Source organism: Haliotis cracherodii, unplaced genomic scaffold (genome assembly GCF_022045235.1).
Source record: "Haliotis cracherodii isolate W230 unplaced genomic scaffold, xgHalCrac1.p SCAF_16, whole genome shotgun sequence".
In the NCBI taxonomy this organism is placed as follows: Eukaryota; Metazoa; Mollusca; class Gastropoda; order Lepetellida; family Haliotidae; genus Haliotis; species Haliotis cracherodii.
The window spans coordinates 5916737-5940202 of record NW_027266271.1 but is presented as its reverse complement, the minus strand read 5'-3'; the positions used below and the strand labels follow the sequence as shown (position 1 = coordinate 5940202).

At 41.7% G+C, this 23466-nt stretch overlaps 1 protein-coding gene across 1 annotated transcript in view; it reads right to left on the bottom strand.

Moving 5' to 3' along the window:
- The window catches only part of LOC139463752 (alpha-1,6-mannosylglycoprotein 6-beta-N-acetylglucosaminyltransferase A-like), a 70233-nt gene that overhangs the window by 43429 nt on the left and 3338 nt on the right, over positions 1-23466 (bottom strand). The window contains exon 2 of the mRNA XM_071245024.1: positions 9-175. Coding sequence (XP_071101125.1) covers positions 9-161 — 153 coding nt within the window. The 5' untranslated portion in view covers positions 162-175. The remainder of the gene's footprint in view (positions 1-8; positions 176-23466) is intronic.

Below are 23466 nucleotides of genomic sequence, written 5' to 3'. Positions count from 1 at the left end.
GTATATACCTTTAGCACTTCACTCTCCTTGGGTGGCTTGACACTATTGATGAGTGTTATGTGGGCGAGAGTGACGCACCAGATGATGAGCAACAGCACCAAGAACACCACCACCTTGCGATAGACGTTGCGCGTCAGTCGACGCCATAATGGCAACGGCATCTTCCTCACACCATCTGTAAAATGATGGGACAAGAAAATTATAAGAGACGATGTGTTAGACTTCTGAACATGTTATGCTTAAATGATAAATGGTTCACTCTTAAGAGTCCATACCAAAACAAGCCGACATACTGCCTACAGTAGCATGCTTGTCACACATGGTCAATGTGCACCTCTGTATTCTCTAAACAGAAAAAAACTAAAATTATGGTATCTCAAGGTTTTCCCCAGAGTCAATGCATCCTGGTTAAGATGTTTCATAATAATGTCTCTGTCAATCCTGCCATAAGCACTTTACCCCCAACGGAGTCACCCCTCTGTAAGTTATCAAAGAAGCTGAAACATGTGACCCAATTGTGGACACAAGACAGGATGCTGTGTAATAACTAGATGCAACAAACGTAAATCATTCAAGTCAGATCATTGATGTATAATGGAATCAGAAGTGTAGTGCGCAATAGATTTTATTGCTAGTTATGAGTGCATGGTCTACATGAAGGCAGACATAATGGAAGATCTCTTCCCTTCTCTCCACTAGTTAAAGAGTTACCAAAGGAATTAGGCTGCTGGGAGATATCTCCCATAGAGATTCTATGAATATGACCTTAAGACATAAGATCTTCAATCTTTGGAATAAAAAGCTTACACTACGTGTCAAAATAAAACTGCACATAGTGGTCTACAATTCTATGGAGACCCGTGCAAAGAAGTCTCACCAAAATATTCGGAGTACCATATACAGAGCCTAATAGTTAGTACTTAAATATTTTAGTATAATTGAAGGGAAAGATGTGAACCTGGCACGTCTTTTGATGCCAGATGACATTTCTTCGCATCCGAGAGTGATTGAGGTGGGCAACCATGAACTCCACCTAAAGTCCCCTACGGACAACAGACTACAAAACGTCTTGACCATTCCAGTTTTTATTGTAGCTTTCACCCAGTATAGAAACATAATGGTACAGGTGTGGCCAGGCCAAGAAGACTCTTAGGACCGGCATCAACGGTTGATTGTAGAAATGCATGCCAGGTTTGGAGGTACACTCTTCTACCAATACAACAAAACATTCTCGTCTAAAGCAGCAGCGGCTCTAGCACTAACCAATCATTTACCACCCTGGGATCGAAATGATGAACACCTGTATTTTACTATGATAGCTGGGCACCGTGTCAATTCCTGCGAACTGTGCTTCTTGTCCGACCACAGCACAGACTTTAGTCCACTGGTCAGCAGCCGTTTGTGTGTCTTAAGTCTTCGAAGACGGATCCATTCCGGAGAGGCGTTGTCAGCACCTTACACAGGCTGTACGAGACCCCAGTTAGGACTCTCCTGCAATACCTTGTTCTTCGCAACCAGAGGCCGTCAAATCCTTTAGATCCAATTCCTCATGCCTAATGGTGTAGCCATGGACAGAAAGTTTTTCATTGACCATCTAAAACTTGTGTTGCAAGTGACCGGGTATGACCACACAAATTCCAATGGACATTTATTTAGAATTGGTGCAGCCACCACTGCAGCAATGGCAGGCATTCCAGATGTCGGACTGCTACAACCGCTACATACACACAGAACAACGGAGCATCCATCAAGCCCAGCTGGCCATGGCTTGGTTGTAGCCTCACATGGTAATTAGTTTCCTGACGCATAGTGTGCCAGAGACATGTGTTATGTTATTGAACAGTGACTGCAGACACTTTCACTGATATTCACACACCTTCTTCAGTGTTGGCAAGTCCAGTATTTGTCAAGATATGGCGTGCAGGCCTTACATCCCCCATGTGCCACATTTCACTTTCAGTCAACCATGTTAATATGTTATCACCCCCTTTTGTCTGCTATATCTGTCTCATCATTTTGGGGATTCTTCAAAATAATCTTCAACAATTCACAGTTGCTTTGGTAGGCATACACCTTCAGTCCTCTACACCCGTCGGGGTATTGTTTGTTGGCTACACGGTTATCTGTAGCTAGTTTATACCCGTCGGGGTATCGTTGGCCAGCTACACTGTCATCTGTAGCTAGTTTATACCCGTCGGGGTATCGGTTGTCTGGCATCAGACTACAGCCGACTGAAGGCGTATCTCAATTGCTGTCACGTAGCCCACCCTTAGTTAGCTTACCCATCGGGGTAAAGCAGTACCGTTCTATTTTGTCAATACACAGTTTGCTACCGGCTCAACGAGAATCCCCAATTAAGCCAAAAACAATAAATATTTTATTTAACATTTGCCTATATAGTCTTGTCCGAATCCGAGGAAATAAATTAGTACTTAAATATTTTAGTATAGTTTATGGTATCCTCTGGTCGGACAAGGTCCCTTCATGTACATAGCACACCATTTATGTATCATGCTTGTATCTCTAACCTGTGTTTAATAACCTTACATCGCATCACAATGGTATGATCACTTTCTATTTCATATATTCCTACTTTTGTTTAAACTATGGGAATACACAGCAGCCTTGCAATCACTGTTTATAAAATATTAGTCCTAATTATATAACAGAACTTAATTATCTTAATGCCCTATTATAATCAACGTCAATGTATCAGTCCGCATTTGAGAGTTTTTAACTATGTAAATATGCGTATGCAGTTCAACCACTGTTTGTTTATCAGTCCATATTTTGGTATTAGCCAGGTAAACATAGGTTGTGCGCATGCGCAACTTTTCCTTTTATTCTACACAGTCGGCCATTAATCGTGTCTTGAGTAATTTTAAGTGCAAACGTTATCCCACCTCCACCCACACCACCACCTTTATTTGCAGGTCATCGATCGCCCCCAGCATGTTGATCTTCTTCTCATCCATTTAGTTGATGTCCTCCGACACTAATTAACACATATACTATAACTTGCTCAAATATGTTTATATCATGTTCTGGTCTAGCTCCTGCTTTTGCAGGTCTTTTGTTTTGTACCACCATGCCATGTACATCATGGGATTATAGCGGAGCGGCGGCATCACAAACCCAAAGGCATAGGTGGGCATGTAGGCATGTATCACCCCAAGCATGGGGCATGTATCACGCATGTTCACCCCAAAATAATCTTCAACAATTCACAGTTGCTTTAGTAGGGCATACACCTTCAGTCAGCTACACCCGTCGGGGTATTGTCTGTTGGCTACACAGTTATCTGTAGCTAGTTTATACCCGTCGGGTATCGGTTGTCTGGCATCAGACTACAGCCTACTGAAGGCGTATCTCAATTGCTGTCACGTAGCACACCCTTAGTTAGCTTACCCATCAGGGAAAAGCAGTAGCATTCTATTTTGTCAATAAACAGTGTGCTACCGGCTCAACGAGAATCCACTTCGAATCCGAGGAAATAAATGTCACAATAAGCAATTTCCTTAAACTGATGACTAGAGTCCGCATTGATAATAAACTGAAACAATTGTCTATGAGCTGCACTGATGGCTGAACTGCGACACCAGTTGGAGGATTTCTTACAACTACAACCAACAATAGGTGATTAATTAAAGCTCAGTTCAAGAACTCTTCTTTTCTTTTCTTTTCAAAAGCATTTGCATCAGTTCATCACAAAGTCTTTGTTCATCTTCTTTCTCTTGTGGATCTTCTTCTCAGCTGCTGGTTCTGTGTTTCATCACTGTTAAGATCTGAAGCTTCTTCCTGATGCTTCCCTGTGTCAGATGACTCTGGTTCTTGGGTTGGTGACTTCACACCAGACAGGTGTGATGCGTTCCCTACCCGATTTGCCTGCTCACCCTGAGGCATGAATGTGGCAGGTGCTTTCAGACCAGTTTCACTGTCGGTTTCTTGATCCGTACTTGATCACTAACCGAGAGACTTGGTGTCTTAGCACCTCTCAAGTATTTGTGATGCCTGCCATGTCGAGACCAGTTCTCATCCTCAGACCATGAAGTAGGAATCATGGGGATTCCTCTGTGGTCGCATGAGGAGCTGTGCGGTAGATATACAGAAGTTCTTTAACTGAAAGCTTGAGTGGTTCACTCTGAAGTTTAGCAAGTTGTATGCAACTTTTCAGATTCCTGTTGAATCGTTCGACAAGCCCATTTGCTTGTGTGTAATATAGAGCAGACTTAATGTGCTTGATGTTTCCGTCCTTCGGAAACTGCTCAAACTATTCATAAATTGTGAACCATTATCTGAAAAAATTATCTGAGACGTTATCTGAGACAACCTGGCTGAAGATGCATTGTAGGAAAGCGATGACAGTTCCTGTTGTAGCACTAGCTGAGAATCCTACCTCTGGCCACTTACTGCAGTAGTCAACCAGAGTAATAGCAAAACGACAGTCAACAGGTGCTTTTTCAATTGGTTAATAGCCAGTTTTTCCCATTGTAATCTCCCAGAGTCTGCAAATATCTCTTGGTATTTGCAAGAATTATATGACAATAATTCTAATTCTAAGAATACTACTTCTATTTCATCACAGCCATGAATTCTTGTTAATGCTGAGAACACTATACCACACTATTAAATTTTAAACAATTTTTTACAGACGTCCTCTTCACTGCCAACATATCTAATTGTTGTAAGGGAAATCCCATCCCCCGCAAGAAACGCAACTGATGTAATAGAGACAATATTCTTAGAATTATACACAATGATAACTATTGTTATATAATTCTTGCAAATACCTTAACTCTATTACATCATAGTCAATATACACCAGAGGGACTGGTGGGATCTGGTTTCTAGTATCCCTGAGATAGTAGCTTTTCTGAAGTAGGAATACATATAAATGTATACAAAAGGAACCAAAATGGAATGATATGTCTAATAAACTTCTAACAGTTCTAGGTTAGACATAAATGACATCATATTACTAACATTTTATACATATGTTCAGCCATCAATTTGATCCTTAGGTACATGACATCACTTCTGGTGATGTCATCCCTTATGACCTCTTTTCCAGTTATATGTCTTCAATGATGTCACATCTCTGACATAAATTCCAGCGTAGATTTCATCTCTGATGTCACTTCCAGTAGTATTGCCTTATGACATAATTTCTGTTATGCCCTTTGGATAGTGACATTTGTTATTTACCACCGAACTCAGCAATGTTCCAGCTATATGACAGCAGTCTGTAAATAATTGAGTCTGGACCAGACAATCCAATGATTGGTATCATGAGACTCGATCTACCCTATTGGGACGTTCCTGAGAGAAGAAAGGGCAAAAATGTTACTTGGAGACTATCACCTGGGCTGCCACCAAGGGTCCCATGCATGTATAGTCCATCCAGATCGGTCTGTATGTATTGCAAGTAGAGAGTTTGAGAACATGTTATTGGACTTCAATTGGCAGCTAGCTACAACTTGTTCAATGGATACTGTATTCCATGAGGCTAAAGCTTGAGCTCGGATTTTGTGATCTGCAGCTTCCCCAAGTTGGCGAGAAGATTTGTGCCAGTTTGTAGCTATCTGCAATCGTCAATCTGAGCCATCCCGCTACAGTATCCTTGGTTATGTCCTTTTCTGATAAGTGTTTGCAAGAGATAAAAAGGCATTTTGTCTGCTTCCGGTGGGGTTGAGTAACTGTAGTGAAGTATCTCAAGGCTCTAATGGGATAAATCTGTCCTACTGAACTGTCATCTCTATCGGAGTATCTAAGGGAAGACCATTATGGAAGTGGTTATCTTTTCCGTGAACTCATTGAAGTTGAAGGGGAAACATTGCATAAGGGGGAGATTGGTTGCTTCTTAAAAACCTAAAATGGTCCAGCTTGACAGGTGATCCCAGATGTACGTGACTGGTTACATTAAAACCTGAAAGGTACATCGGCTACTGAACTGTATTGGGAGAGTGGGATGAGCAATGAAATCTCTCTTCTGTTATCAGTATGAGGTCGAACATTCTAACTGTTATCAGTATGAGGTCACACAATCTCACTGTTATCAGTATGAGGTCACACTGTTATCAGTTTGAGGTCACACAATCTCACTTTTATCAGTATGAAGTCATACATTTTCACTGTTATCAGGATGAGGTCACACAGCCTCAGTTATCAGTATGAGGTCACAAAGTCTCACTGTTATCAGTATGAGGTCACACAGTCTCAGTGTTATCAGTATGAGGTCACACAGTCTAACTGTTATCAGTATGAGTTTACACAGTCTCAGTTATCAGTATGAGGTCACAAAGTCTCACTGTTATCAGTATGAGGTCACACAGTCTCAGTGTTATCAGTATGAGGTCACACAGTCTAACTGTTATCAGTATGAGTTTACACAGTCTCAGTTATCAGTATGAGGTCACACAGTCTCACTTTTATCAGTATGAGGTCAAACAGTCTCACTGTTATCAGTATGAGGTCACACTGTTTTCAGTATGAGGTCACACAATCTCACTGTTATCAGTATGAGTATGAGGTGTTGTGTACTCTCCAAGGTGGTGCCACAGCGTAAAGACACCATCAGACAAGACAACAGACAACCAATTACCACGCCTCTGACGTGCATCTACACCTAGGTGTAAATTCTCATCAGCCATTAATAGTGTGGTCCTTCTCCTGCTGCAGCTGGCAATTACCCTCTGTCTGGTTAACCAAACTCATGGAACTATCCTATGTAGATGAATTATTGATGCCAGGCAGGGCCGGCATCGGAGCCCACACCTTCACCATTAGAAGCACCTGTGGCTGTGACTGCCTCAAACCTCGGACACACGCATCCCCTTCTGTTCTTGAACAAGTTTGGAGTTGGTTTCTTTTGGCAACTCTGCAGGAGGTATTCAAACTACATTGACTGAGGCAACCCAAGTCAGTGCTACATGTGTGACAAATGCAGAGCTACACATTTAACCCCACACTCTACTCCCATTTCATGTGGCCAAACTAGGACAATTGTGTAAGCAAATACTCAATGAATGATGTCTCTTAAGTGGTGTCTACATATTACAGCCAAAATGACCATATGTAACTGGTGCCTACATATTACAGCCAATATGACCATATGTAAGTGGTGTCTACATATTACAGCCAATATGACCATATGTAAGAGGTGTCTACATATCACAGCCAATATGACCATATGTAGTGGTGTCTACATATTACAGCCAGTATGACCATATGTAAGTGGTGTCTACATATCACAGCCAATATGACCATATGTAAGTGGTGTCTACATATTACAGCCAATATGACCATATGTAAGTGGTGTTTACATATTACAGCCAATATGACCATATGTAAGAGGTGTCTACATATTACAGCCAATGACCATATGTAAGTGGTGTTTACATATTACAGCCAATATGACCATATGTAAGTGGTGTTTACATATTACAGCCAATATGACCATATGTAAGTGGTGTCTACATATTACAGCCAATATGACCATATGTAAGTGGTGTTTACATATTACAGCCAATATGACCATATGTAAGTGGTGTTTACATATTACAGCCAATATGACCATATGTAAGTGGTGTCTACATATTACAGCCAATATGACCATATGTAAGTGGTGTTTACATATTACAGCCAATATGACCATATGTAAGAGGTGTCTACATATCACAGCCAATATGACCATATGTAAGTGGTGTTTACATATTACAGCCAATATGACCATATGTAAGAGGTGTCTACATATCACAGCCAATATGACCATATGTAAGTGGTGTCTACATATTACAGCCAATATGACCATATGTAAGTGATGTTTACATATTACAGCTGGTTGGTTGGTTTGTTGTTTAATGCCGCACTTGGCAATATTCCAGCTATATGACAGCAGTCTGTAAATAATCAAGTCTGGACCAGACAATCCATTGATTGATATCATGAGCATCAATCCATGGTTATTATAAACAACAATCATTGGTTCTTTGACAAGGACATTTGAAACATGCATTAGAGTTGACAACAAGTTCTGATGTGTAGATCTTGGGGCAGAATTAATACAAGGATATTTGGAGATTTTGCAGTCTGTATCTATTTTGCTTCATTTTGTCTCAGAAACATTAACTATCCACCATACAACATCTTCTACCCAGACCATACCATATGAAGAGACATTCCATAGATCTTGGTAAGTATGGTCCTACAATCTTGGCCATCTATATAGACATCCCAGGATGCTCTTTTATTCAGTTTTCAAACTTTGAATGAATATTTTTCAGAGTTAATTCTGGAATCGAAGTTGCCAGTTTGAAAACTATGCCATAAAAAATCAAGAAAGCTGCTTTCTGAATGGCTAATGTTGACTATTTGTTACTCATTTCACTGGTCAGTCAAAGTTTGTGAAAGATCATGAAAGATCACCTGTAATGGAATGTCCTCAGACCCTTGTGGGATCTGATTAATTGTATTGTGCATTGGTGAGTTGAGTCAACACTATAACAGTGACTTGACAAGGACACCACAATGTAGTAGGACAGCCTGTATGACAAGGACACCACACTGTATTAGGATAACCTGTATGACAAGGACACCACACTGTAGTAGGACAGCCTGTATGACAAGGACACCACACTGTAGTAGTAGGACAACCTGTATGACAAGGACACCACACTGTAGTAGTAGGACAACCTGTATGACAAGGACACCACACTGTAGTAGGACCATCTGTATGACAAGGACACCACACTGTAGTAGTAGGACAACCTGTATAACAAGTACACCACAATGTAGTAGGACAACCTGTATGACAAGGACACCACATTGTAGTAGGACAGCCTGTATGACAAGGACACCACACTGTAGTAGGACCATCTGTATGACAAGGACACCACACTGTAGTAGGATACCCTGTATGACAAGGACACCACACTGTAGTAGTAGGACAACCTGTATAACAAGGACACCACAATGTAGTAGGACAACCTGTATGACAAGGATACCACACTGTAGTAGAATGACCTGTATGACAAGGACACCACATTGTAGTAGGACAACCTGTATGACAAGGACACCACATTGTAGTAGAACAGCCTGTATGACAAGGACACCACACTGTAGTAGAATAACCTGTATGACATGGACACCACATTGTAGTAGGACAGCCTGTATGACAAGGACACCACACTGTAGTAGGACAACCTGTATGACAAGGACACCACAATGTAGTAGGACAACCTGTATAACAAGGACACCACACTGTAGTAGGACAACCTGTATGACAAGGATACTACAATGTAGTAGGACAACCTGTATGACAAGGACACCACATTGTAGTAGGACAACCTGTACAAGGACACCACACTGTAGTAGGACAACCTGTATGACAAGGACACCACACTGTAGTAGGACAGCCTGTATGACAAGGATACCACACTGTAGTAGAATGACCTGTATGACAAGGACACCACACTGTAGTAGGACAGCCTGTATGACAAGGACACCACACTGTAGTAGGATACCCTGTATAACAAGGACACCACATTGTAGAAGGATCATCTGTATGACAAGGACACCACACTGTAGTAGGACAGCCTGTATGACAAGGACACCACACTGTAGTAGGACAACCTGTATAACAAGGACACCACAATGTAGTAGGACAACCTGTATAACAAGGACACCACAATGTAGTAGGACAAACTGTATGACAAGGATACCACACTGTAGTAGGACAACCTGTATGACAAGGACACCACATTGTAGTAGGACAGCCTGTACGACAAGGATACCACACTGTAGTAGAATGACCTGTATGACAAGGACACCACACTGTAGTAGGACAGCCTGTATGACAAGGACACCACATTGTAGTAGAATGACCTGTATGACAAGGACACCACACTGTAGTAGGACAACCTGTATGACAAGGACACCACACTGTAGTAGGATAACCTGTATGACAAGGACACCACACTGTAGTAGAATGACCTGTATGACAAGGACACCACACTGTAGTAGAATAACCTATATGACAAGGACACCATACTGTAGTAGGATAACCTGTATGACAAGGACTCATACTGTAGTAGGATAACCTGTATGACAAGGACACCACATTGTAATAAGACAGCCTGTATGACAAGGACACCACACTGTAGTAGGACAGCCTGTATGACAAGGACACCACACTGTAGTAGGACAACCTGTATGACAAGGACACCACACTGTAGTAGGATAACATGTATGATAAGGACACCACATTGTAGTAGGACAACCTGTATGACAAGGACACCACACTGTAGTAGGACAACCTGTATGACAAGGACACCACATTGTAGTAGGACAACCTGTATGACAAGGACACCACACTGTAGTAGAATAACCTATATGACAAGGACACCACACTGTTGTAGAATGACCTGTATGACAAGGACACCACACTGTAGTAGAATAACCTATATGACAAGGACACCATACTGTAGTAGGATAACCTGTATGACAAGGACTCACACTGTAGTAGGATAACTGCCATATATTATTCCTATTCAGGCTAGTAAACAATCTTGGTTAATGTCCATCCCTGCTGGCATATGGTCAATCATTATCATGTCTATTGAATGCGATCTTAGAAAAAGTAGAACAAGGCAGATAGTTCTATGGATATACAACTTCTTTATTACAATTATTACTAGCTGTATATCCATAGAGCTCGTATATCCATATTCACAATTCTTCATCCAGCAATTACATTCAGTGCTTCAACATTTTCAAAACACTCTTTTTTCATTGAAATGGAGATGAACAACTTACCACTTCTTCAGGACACCCAACATTCTAGCAAACAATGTATAAATATATTTTTATATATATTTAATTTTCAAATATTTTCTGGAACAATTTATATTTTTATATTTATAATTTATTTTTTTAACAGATATTTGTATCAGGTATCAGTAATATACAAATATATATATATATACAATTGTCAGAGTAAAGAAGTTAAACCTTCACATGACAGTCTACTATTGACATGAGTGAGTGAGTGAGTGAGTATGGTTTTACATTGGATACATTTCACATTTATCATTACTCATAACCCATCACACAGTTGAAAGATATCTCACTATTGTAAGCAGGGCAGTGTTTTTAACTAGGTGGGGGGGGGGGGGGGGGGGGGGGGGGTGAGTGGAGGTATCTGATGATGGTTCAATGAGGGGGAGTGTGTGGAGGTATCTGATGATGGTTCAATGAGGGGGACTGTGTGGAGGTATCTGATGATGGTTCAATGAGGGGGACTGTGTGGAGGTATCTGATGATGGTTCTATGAGGGGGACTGTGTGGAGGTATCTGATGACGGTTCTATGAGGGGGACTGTGTTGGGGTATCTGATGATGTTCTATGAGGGGGACTGTGTGGAGGTATCTGATGATGGTTCTATGTGTGGGACTGTGTGGAGGTATCTGATGATGGTTCTATGAGGGGGACTGTGTGGAGGTATCTGATGACTTCACACTTCTACAGGACACCCAACATTCTAGCAAACAATGTATAAATATATTTTTATATATATTTAATTTTCAAATATTTTCTGGAACAATTTATATTTTTATATTTATAATTTATTTTTTTAACAGATATTTGTATCAGGTATCAGTAATATACAAATATATATATATACAATTGTCAGAGTAAAGAAGTTAAACCTTCACATGACAGTCTACTATTGACATGAGTGAGTGAGTGAGTGAGTATGGTTTTACGCCGCTTTTTAGCAATATTCCAGCAATATCACGACGGGGGACACCAGAAATGGGCTTCACACATTGTACCCATGTCGGGAATCGAACCCGGGTCTTCGGCATGACGATCCAACACTTTAACCACTAGGCTACCCGACCGCCCCTAGAGTGAGTGAGTGAGTGAATTGGGTTTAACGCTGCTAGTTTGCCAGTTTTCCAGTTATATCGCGGCATGTCAGCTCTATGTGGGAGGAAAGCCCGAAAGTGATGAAGGTCTCAGAAGTTTACCACTTCAGTGAAACCAACGAGCATGGGTATGGTGCTGACAAACCTAGAAACATAATTGGGACGAAACTGGCTTCGAACCCACAATCATAGGTTTTGGGTGTGCCCAAAGGACGCAACTCTGGACAGCTAATCGCGGCACCTTAGACGACTGGGCCACCCGTGGCCCCTCTATTGACATGAGCTGACATGGAACCTGTATGGGACACAGTGAAATCAACATTTACTAAGAACTGACCTGCTGCATGACAATCCTCCCCCTCACATCCACGGTGTACAAGAGACCAAGTCACTATCACTGCCCCGTGCTGAGTACCAGTGCATGCACAGTGCAGCACCATACGTTTCCCCCGCCTCAGGGTCGGTGTGACCTGGAGGCATGACAAGGCTGAGAAGGCACCTCTTCATTGACAAACATGGGCCCCTCAGGCATGACACCAGCAAACAAAACCCATAGAAAACACAAGATAACAGATAAAAGCACCACAGGGCTGAGAATGCAATAAACCGACTAGATCTGCCTCTAGCATACTGATTCACTGGGTACAAACTTGTTAATGATGTTCCGACCTCTTAGAGGAAATTGGGTTGCAGCTTAGATGAAGCACACCCCAACACACATAAATATTATATAAACTGCAATGGTTAGTCACGAACTAGACAGTTTGTCAATGCCCCACTTTTGTGAGACATCATTAACATGGAGGTGATGTGAGACATCATTAACAGGGAGGTGATGTGAGACATCATTAACATGGAGGTGGTGTGAGACACTGTTAACATGGAGGTGGTGTGAGACACTGTTAACATGGAGGTGGTGTGAGACATCATTAACATGGAGGTGATGTGAGACATCATTAACATGGAGGTGATGTGAGACATCATTAACATGGAGGGGATGTGAGACATCATTAACATAGAGGTGGTGTGAGACATCATTTACATGGAGGGGGTGTGAGACATCATTAACATGGACGGGATGTGAGACATCATTAACATGGAGGTGATGTGAGACATCATTAACATGGAGGTGATGTGAGACATCATTAACATGGAGGTGATGTGAGACATCATTAACATGGAGGTGGTGTGAGACATCATTAACAGTGAGGTGGTGTGAGACACTGTTAACATGGAGGGGATGTGACACATCATTAACATAGAGGTGATGTGAGACATCATTAGCATGGAGGTGATGTGAGACATCATTAACATGGAGGTGATGTGAGACATCATTAACATGGAGGGGATGTGAGACATCATTAACATGGAGGGGATGTGAGACATCATTAACATGGAGGTGGTGTGAGACATTGTTAACAGGGAGGTGATGTGAGACATCATTAACATGGAGGTGGTGTGAGACACTGTTAACATGGAGGTGGTGTGAGACACTGTTAACATGGAGGTGGTGTGAGACATCATTAACATGGAGGTGATGTGAGACATCATTAACATGGAGGTGATGTGAGACATCATTAACATGGAGGTGATGTGAGACATCATTAACAGTGAGGTGGTGTGAGACACTGTTAACATGGAGGGGATGTGACACATCATTAACATAGAGGTGATGTGAGACATCATTAACATGGAGGTGATGTGAGACATCATTAACATGGAGGGGATGTGAGACATCATTAACATGGAGGTGATGTGAGACATCATTAACATGGAGGTGGTGTGAGACATTGTTAACAGGGAGGTGATGTGAGACATCATTAACATGGAGGTGGTGTGAGACACTGTTAACATGGAGGTGGTGTGAGACACTGTTAACATGGAGGTGGTGTGAGACATCATTAACATGGAGGTGATGTGAGACATCATTAACATGGAGGTGATGTGAAACATCATTAACATGGAGGGGATGTGAGACATCATTAACAGTGAGGTGGTGTGAGACATCATTTACATGGAGGGGGTGTGAGACATCATTAACATGGACGGGATGTGAGACATCATTAACATGGAGGTGATGTGAGACATCATTAACATGGAGGTGATGTGAGACATCATTAACATGGAGGTGATGTGAGACATCATTAACATGGAGGTGGTGTGAGACATCATTAACATGGAGGTAGTGTGAGACACTGTTAACATGGAGGTGATGTGAGACATCATTAACAGTGAGGTGGTGTGAGACACTGTTAACATGGAGGGGATGTGACACATCATTAACATGGAGGTGATGTGAGACATCATTAGCATGGAGGTGATGTGAGACATCATTAACATGGAGGTGGTGTGAGACATCATTAACATGGAGGTGATGTGAGACATCATTAACATGGACGTGATGTGAGACATCATTAACATGGAGGTGATGTGAGACATCATTAACATAGAGGTGGTGTGAGACACTGTTAACATGGAGGTGATGTGAGACATCATTGACATGGAGGTGATGTGAGACATCATTAACATGGAGGTGATGTGAGACATCATTAACATGGAGGGGATGTGAGACATCATTAACATGGAGGTGATGTGAGACACTGTTAACATGGAGGTGATGTGAGACATCATTAACATGGAGGTGATGTGAGACATCATTAACATGGAGGGGATGTGAGACATCATTAACATGGAGGTGATGTGAGACATCATTAACATGGAGGTGATGTGAGACATCATTAACATGGAGGTGATGTGAGACATCATTAACATGGAGGTGATGTGAGACATCATTAACATGGAGGTGATGTGAGACATCATTAACATGGAGGTGATGTGAGACACTGTTAACATGGAGGTGATGTGAGACATCATTAACATGGAGGTGATGTGAGACATCATTAACATGGAGGGGATGTGAGACATCATTAACATGGAGGTGATGTGAGACATCATTAACATGGAGGTGATGTGAGACATCATTAACATGGAGGTGATGTGAGACATCATTAACATGGAGGTGATGTGAGACACTGTTAACATGGAGGTGATGTGAGACATCATTAACATGGAGATGATGTGAGACATCATTCACATGGAGGTGATGTGAGACATCATTAACATGGAAGTGATGTGAGACATCATTAGCATGGACAGTGATGTCAGACACTGTTTAATCTGAGGGTGACAGTCAAACCTGAGCATGTAACCACACACTTTCCTCAAACTGTCTCTTACCATAACTTAATGAGGGCAGACTTGACATGTTTAGGGACATCAAACAAAGTGTATTATTGGCCCACTCCAGATGGTCACTGCAGCACCTGTGGGAAACGATCAGCCTCACAAAATATAGAACTCTTAATTTCCAGAATAATGGTCACATATTTCAAATGGTAATTCCAGTATCAACCATCTCAACACCGATTATATAACAACATTCGTTGCGTCGAGGTTGAAGGGACCTAAAATAAATGGATACATTTCACATTTATCATTACTCATAACCCATCACACAGTTGAAAGATATCTCACTATTGTAAGCAGGGCAGTGTTTTTAACTAGGTGGGGTGTGGGGGGTGGGGGGGGGGGGGGGGGTGGGGGGGGGGTGGGGGGGGGGTGTGTGGAGGTATCTGATGATGGTTCAATGAGGGGGAGTGTGTGGAGGTATCTGATGATGGTTCAATGAGGGGGACTGTGTGGAGGTATCTGATGATGGTTCAATGAGGGGGACTGTGTGGAGGTATCTGATGATGGTTCTATGAGGGAGACTGTGTGGAGGTATCTGATGACGGTTCTATGAGGGGGACTGTGTGGGGGTATCTGATGATGTTCTATGAGGGGGACTGTGTGGAGGTATCTGATGATGGTTCTATGTGTGGGACTGTGTGGAGGTATCTGATGATGGTTCTATGAGGGGGACTGTGTGGAGGTATCTGATGATGGTTCAATGAGGGGGGCTGTGTGGAAGTATCTGATGATGGTTCTATGAGGGGACTGTGTGGAGGTATCTGATGATGGTTCAATGAGGGGGGCTGTGTGGAAGTGTCTGATGATGGTTCTATGAGGGGGACTGTGTGGAGGTATCTGATGATGGTTCTATGAGGGGGACTGTGTGGAGGTATCTGATGATGGTTCAATGAGGGGGGCTGTGTGGAGGTGTCTGATGATGGTACTATCTAGGGGAGTTAGTGGAGGTGTCTGATGATGGTTCTATGTCGGGGAGTGTGTGGGGGTATCTGATGATGGTTCTATGAGGGGGACTGTGTGGAGGTATCTGATGATGGTTCAATGAGGGGGGCTGTGTGGAAGTGTCTGATGATATTTCTATGAGGGGGAGTGTGTGGGGGTATCTGATGATGGTTCTATGTGGGGGAGTGTGTGAGGTTATCTGATGATGGTTCTATGAGGGGGACTGTGTGGAGGTATCTGATGATGGTTCTATGAGGGGGACTGTGTGGAGGTATCTGATGATGGTTCTATGTGTGGGACTGTGTGGAGGTATCTGATGATGGTTCTATGTGTGGGACTGTGTGGAGGTATCTGATGATGGTTCTATGAGGGGGACTGTGTGGAGGTATCTGATGATGGTTCAATGAGGGGGACTGTGTGGAGGTATCTGATGATGGTTCTATGTGAGGGACTGTGTGGAGGTATCTGATGATGGTTCAATGAGGGGGACTGTGTGGGGGTATCTGATGATGGTTCTATGAGGGGGACTGTGTGGAGGTATCTGATGATGGTTCTATGAGGGGGACTGTGTGGAGGTATCTGATGATGGTTCTATGAGGGGGACTGTGTGTGGGTATCTGATGATGGTTCTATGAGGGGGACTGTGTGGAGGTATCTGATGATGGTTCTATGTGTGGGACTGTGTGGAGGTATCTGATGATGGTTCTATGAGGGGGACTGTGTGGAGGTATCTGATGATGGTTCTATGAGGGGGACTGTGTGGAGGTATCTTATGATGGCCACCATCTCCTGCACTGAGATTTGATGACCACTATCAGCAGATATTGATCTGTTTACATGACAATACTGATGGAGAAACAAATGGGTAACATTGATTTTCCTATCAGCTCTCATAAAATGATAAATTATTGATATGTGCCAAATGCAATGCTCACTGATGAGGAATAGATAAACAATGCACACAAACATGTTGTAAATGTTTGTATTCAGTGAAACGTGAAATGGTTCCCATGGGCTACTTGGCACATCACCAAGCAATTGTCTCCAGGAGAATCCTCTTACCATCTACTATCACATACAAGACATATTCACATAAGCTGACATCATAGACACATATCATCAAATATATTATGAACTGATTTCCCATGCAACTGGATATGTGGACACGATCAAGTCTTGAGATGTCTGTCTGGAACTGAGGGGTTCTGGATGGAGATACTTCACAATAATCATGATAATTGTAACTTCATATAGCTTTAACACTGGGACTATGTTTGTGTGAGTGGGGTTTTAGTGGGGATATTTGCCATGTTCATAATGCCTTGCTCATAAATGGAGTAAAGACCAAGGTGATCATGGTGATAGGGTTCGTAGGTGCTTTCTAAATGACTTTGAGTATATGCATGGTGCTGACAAATAAAGGATGCATCAAGGGTGATTCCTGAATCCTTGCACAGACAAAGGATGCAACTTAGTGAGTTGTGGTGTTTTGAAATAGAATAAATTGCCAGGCTGCCATCAGGACTCACTGACTTCAGAAGCTGAAGGCCGTTATTAAACTTTTACGTCCCTCATTTAAAACACTGCCTCCACGTCCCCTATGTTCCCAAGGGGAGACAAGTTAAGCATGTTAACATCATTCAACAGTAGTGCAGTGACGTCACAGCATGTCAATGCCATGTCAATGCCATGTCAGGTCACAGACGTTCTCCAGCTTGGTGACACCCTGGAGCACAAGTAGGGCATGGCTAACCAAATAGCTTCCACATACATGACCTAATCAAGGTTATAGTCAACATACAGAAAGGACACATATATCATAAATACCAAACTTTGACCTGTAAAAATCATAGTTTGTTAATGTTCTTTAACTATTGCATTTCAACATATTGTTTTCATAATCATCAAGACTGAGTGGGGAAGAGTGGGCAAGCGCTCTAAAGCACCAAACTAGCAACGGCCAGGTGCTGAGAGTTGTATCCGCTAGTGACTCGCTTGTTATTCAGCCTATGGGCCAACAATGTTTACAGGTCTTTACAGTGTTGTCACTACCCCTATGGAGAAGGATAACTAGAATGCAAAAGGATCCACTGGTCGGGGAACAAGCATACCACATTGGAGCAGATAATAATAATAATCATAATAATAATAATAATAATAATAATAATAATAATAATAATATAAAAAAACTATTTCAGGTAAAATGCCAAAGTGCTACCATTATGATTATCTTTTTTGTGAACATATATCGTAAAAGCAGTTAACAAACTGATCAGAATACATGGTTAAAGGTGCAGTAACAGTTTCACTTCTTCGGGTAATCTCCATCAAATGGTTCTATGTTATTTATATCATAGTGAGTAGTTTTTAACTGAATTCCTGGTAGGCCAATGTATGTACAGCTGATTTCCATTATCTGGCTTATTTTGCAAGACAATTAACAAGAAAACAACATTATCACTATCCCAAGCCATGAGGCACATTAGAATTTTGTTTGATCATTTAGTAGTGAATATAAAAAGAGTCCAATAAAGTCTAGGGCTGCTTTATGTCATCAGAAAAAAATATTAAATGTGAAATTAATACACACAAAAGGACTCTTCTCTGGAAAAAATAATTCAGTCTTGATAAGTATCTTTTAGCTAACTTCAGTAGTTTCTTAGAAAACATGTCCGCATTGCACACACTGCACCGAGTAGCATAAGATGGATCAAGGGCTGTAACTCTGTAAACAAATAATGTAAGTGACCAATTAGGGAACTCTTGACAAGTATCTCTTAGACAAGGATGCAAACTTTCATTCATGTAACCTCAGTAGTTTTCCGACATGTCCCCACGTCACTCAGTATGCACAAAGTTGAAAAGCACAGAAAAAGGGCCTAATTTACGGCACCTATTTTAAAAATCAATTGAGATCATGACCATTAAAATCAGTGTATAAAATTTCAGTTCTCTGAATTCATCTTTGATAACTGACTCCGTTCCTATATCCCCCACCCCACTTGGTGGCGGGGAATAATAATAATATCTCTCAGCTCACTGACATCTCATCTAATATTAATCAGAAGACACCTGTAGATATCCATTTTATTAAATTCCTTTGTCAAGTACCAAAGATTACCGGTAGAAGCACAGAATCTATTGATGTGACATAAAGTGTTTTGTACTCAAGCATGTACATTTGATTATATTTTCCACCTTGTATGTATACTGAACTGCAAAAGCAACGTCACTCCAAGAAAAATGGTCATTTAAATATCTGGGTAATTTTTATCAAAAGTTTCTAAAATTTAACATTAGCTTGTCCGGAAAAATGAAATTTGATGATTAGAATTACAAAGCAGATGACAATAAAACCAATCGCCCAAATGCATTATCGCAATGGCCATCATGACCCGATGCAAGTGAGTTTCTTGCAAATGGAAATGCACATGCGTTCCCCCATTTCTTGCTCTATAAAAATCCACCCAGGTCGGATAACATTCATTCATTATTGAATTACTACCTCATGCCAAGATTGACAAGAAATCAGCAACACCAAGCCCTTAGACGATTGCAAGCTGGACCAGTCACCCTGCAAGTAGCCAATGCATTTCAAGTCCCCTTAAGGACCATATACCAGCCCCAGCTACGGTACAAGACCACCAACAATACAGATGACCAACCACGTTTTGGAAGAACAAGGGTTACCACCCGACGCCAGGATCGTCAGATTGTATGACAGCATCTTCGAAGATTGCTTTGTTACTGCTTCGGAAACTGCTCGACAGACCATGGGGACACACCAGGGACACATTAGTGCGGACACCGTTCACGACTTGAAGAGCAGACACCTCCACTGTCACAGACCACACCGAGGACCCATTCTGACATCATTGCTGGAAGACCAAAGAGCTTGCACGGTTTACGGGAGTCCAACAGTCGACATCGATGCGATTCTATGTGGGCTGGCAGTAAGAGAGTTATGTGACCAAATCCACCCAAAGAGAGTTGTAGAATGAGGGCAGATAACTGTCTTAGTAGCTGTCAGTCTCAGGTAGATCTCATTCAGTGCTGCCAGCACATGGCTCCAATTGTGGATGACTTCTTCTGGAGAATCCCCGTCACAAAACAAATCATTGGCTATCTTGACAACACATCCGTCCTCAATGAGATGTCCAAGGACTCTACAAAAGAGCTCTTCTAAACAAGTCTCGGGTACTGGCATTTCTATTGCAAAGCATGTATACACACATATTCCCTTAAAAGATGTGACCACAACACAATATTTCATAGATGACTGGGCTATGGGAATCTGTTACAAAGGTTTGAGAAGGACCCAAGACAATTCCTTTCATTCAGCTTCTATACAAGAAATGAAAGGTTTAGGTATTCCACAGTAACATTCACCTCCTCAGATGTGGCAAATACACTGATTAATATCAACTTATCGAATTGAGTCCGAAGCTCCACCAGTTCATCTCGGTTGTAATGAAGGAGTCTTCCCTTCCTTTGGGGTGGGAGTGTAGGGTCCATATTAACCGTAACCTCAATTTTACCACTGAAACCATTGTATATTGACACAGTAGGACAGAATATAGTGTCATAGCGTGTGAGAACTTGTCTCTCATATCTGTGCTCAAACAGTTGTCAGGTGCAAGTTATACATGAATATGGTGAATGTGCATTTGACCTCCACACAGGAGGATTGGGATCAGAGTTCTGCTGGTTCAAATCCTCGTTCAACTTCCCGTTGATGGTTCTTATATGACAGATGTGCTCATTGTGCTTCAGAACAATTGGATCATTAGAGGCCCGCAGTAGGAATGCCTGTGTTCATCTGATGGATGTGCACTCCAAATTGGATGACAGAGAAACCCCTGATGTAGATTTGGTTCTTTGCAGGTCTTGTAGCCATATCATCAAAGGAAACTTCCTGTTCTGGGACAGGAAGGGAATACTGACAATGACATTGACATCTAGGTACTTAACAGTCTGAGCATCAAGCTGGAAGATGTAGTTGCATCTGGTTACATTAACTTTAAGTGCGGACCTTAAGTGATGTTACACCATCAGCTTGGTCTTGCTGAGGCTGGCATAGTCAGGGGGTTAATTCACTTGGCAAAGGACTCAGTCCCCATATTAGTTGTAGCACCAGTATCCAGGCTTAGTCAAATTGGATGATGCATGTAGTAGACATAACAGCAACAGGGTAAACCATGGGATTATCAATCAGAGCACTAGGACCCTCCTTGGACCAGTCAGGGTGTATACTTTGGTCCTTGTCATCCTCGGACAATGGCTCCTCTTCATCATCATCAAATATTATGCTGGATAGAACAAGGGTTTCTCAATCAAACTGGGGTGTCTACAATCAGTCAGGTTATGAGATCTGTATGCCTGGCATCCTACAGTTTTACAGAGGATACAGTTCTTGAATGGTTTGCGTTTAGGAAGGTATTGTGACTAGTTCAAGTTCCTTTTGTATTGGTTGTTCATGGTTGCTGCTTATAGAACTTTGGTATCTTTGGTGATACAAGGTTTATCAAGTTAAGATGTAAGGGCTCAAGAGATTTCTGGCTTGAGGAAAGCTACAGATCTGTTACACAGTTCCGATCCATAATTTTGTTTGACAAGTTGTGAATGGATAAGTTGAAGCCAAAGGACATTGATCTTGTTTTTCAAAGCTGGGATGAGGTTCCAATTGTTATGGGTGACACCTCATCTGAAGTCAAGAGGTTTATCTTCAAACAATGCAGTGAGACGCTGGAATAGGTCCTCCACTTGTTGGAAAGCTGTCTGATTTTTTGTCCAAAGGTCTGGTAATGACGAAGAACCTTTTATGACAAAGTTGCACGAAATCATTGAGCAATAGTTTGCTATCTGACATAAACTCCAGCTAAGCATTTTTCGGGTTAAGCAGTTCTTTTTTGAGCCTGTGCCTTGTTTTCACCATCATCCTGTAAGCCTCAGTGAGTGAGTGAGTGAGTGAGTGAGTTTAGTTTCACGCCACTATTAGCAATACTCCCGCAATATCATGGCAGGGGAACACCAGAAATGGGCTTCACACATTGTACCAAGAAAGAGAATCAAACCCGGGTCCTCGGCGTGAAGAGTATATATATCACTTTAACCACTCAGCTAACCTAACGCCACTTAAGCCTGTAAGACGATTGACAGCACATATCTTCAACCATGTAAAACCCTCTGTCAAAACACTTGCAAAATTGTTATCTAGTGATATAAGAAAGTTAATAAATCGCAAAGAACAATGAAGAATGAAGCATGGTCTAGTGTTTGTTGTTCCCCATATATGTAGCTGGACGGCAGAGATGAACACAATAGCCTAAGGTTTGCACCCAAAAGTGTTGGAGATATGACAATTGATATTGGGAGAAAAGGTGCAGATAATGGACATGAAAATTTTGAAAATACCAAACTTCCCCCCCCATCCCCACCACCACTGTAAATAAAATGGAGTTGTCCGACATTGCCAAGGTCGGATTGTATACAGGGAGTCATCATTATTTAAAACACAATGTTGATATCTCATACAAGAAATATCGACTTATTGGTCTGGTCGTTGTTTATCATACAATAAAACACTGAGTCCCTCATGATTTATTCTCCCTGCAATGTTTAATTACAATTCGCTGTACTTCCTTGCCGAAGGTGGAAAGTGTTTATATATACTTTGTTTGTCAAGGATTTACCTCCTTGCGTGAGCTATAATGCTGCCATCACCCCAGTAAAGACAAAACACAATCGCTTCGTAACAGTGGTTCAACGAACTGCCAAGACATTAAAAACCCTGGAAGAGGAAGGTAATACAGAAACTGACAACCGAACATGAAACAGAATAAACATGAACTACAACATAGTGCATAAAGCATATCCTGCAACCTATAAGAGCAAAATTTCCTCTGGAGGCATGTCTCATATTAAAGGAGCACGAACTATTGCATCTTCCTGGTTGTGTAATATTGTCCAGTAGGACTCACTAGCTGCAGGGAGTCGATTTGCTTGGTAACGCAACTGAGCATGATAAAACTGGGCTACCGTATGTAATGACAGCATAAATAAACTTTGAGTCAATATCTATATACGCTTTTCTGAACACTGATTGGTTACCCGTGATCCATGAAGATTTTGACAAATGGCGCATGTAAATTTCTTCAGCTGAAACAAACAGTCAAAAAGAACGGTGGAGGCTCATTGGATGTCATCATTTGGAAATACCCTAATGGTAAAGGTATAATTTTTTAAAAATATCCTGCAGTGAAAGCATTTTTGGATTTCGGATTGTGTGGATAATATGATTGCTACGTATACTCCCTTGTTATCCATGTTTCTGAAGAAAAAATATTTT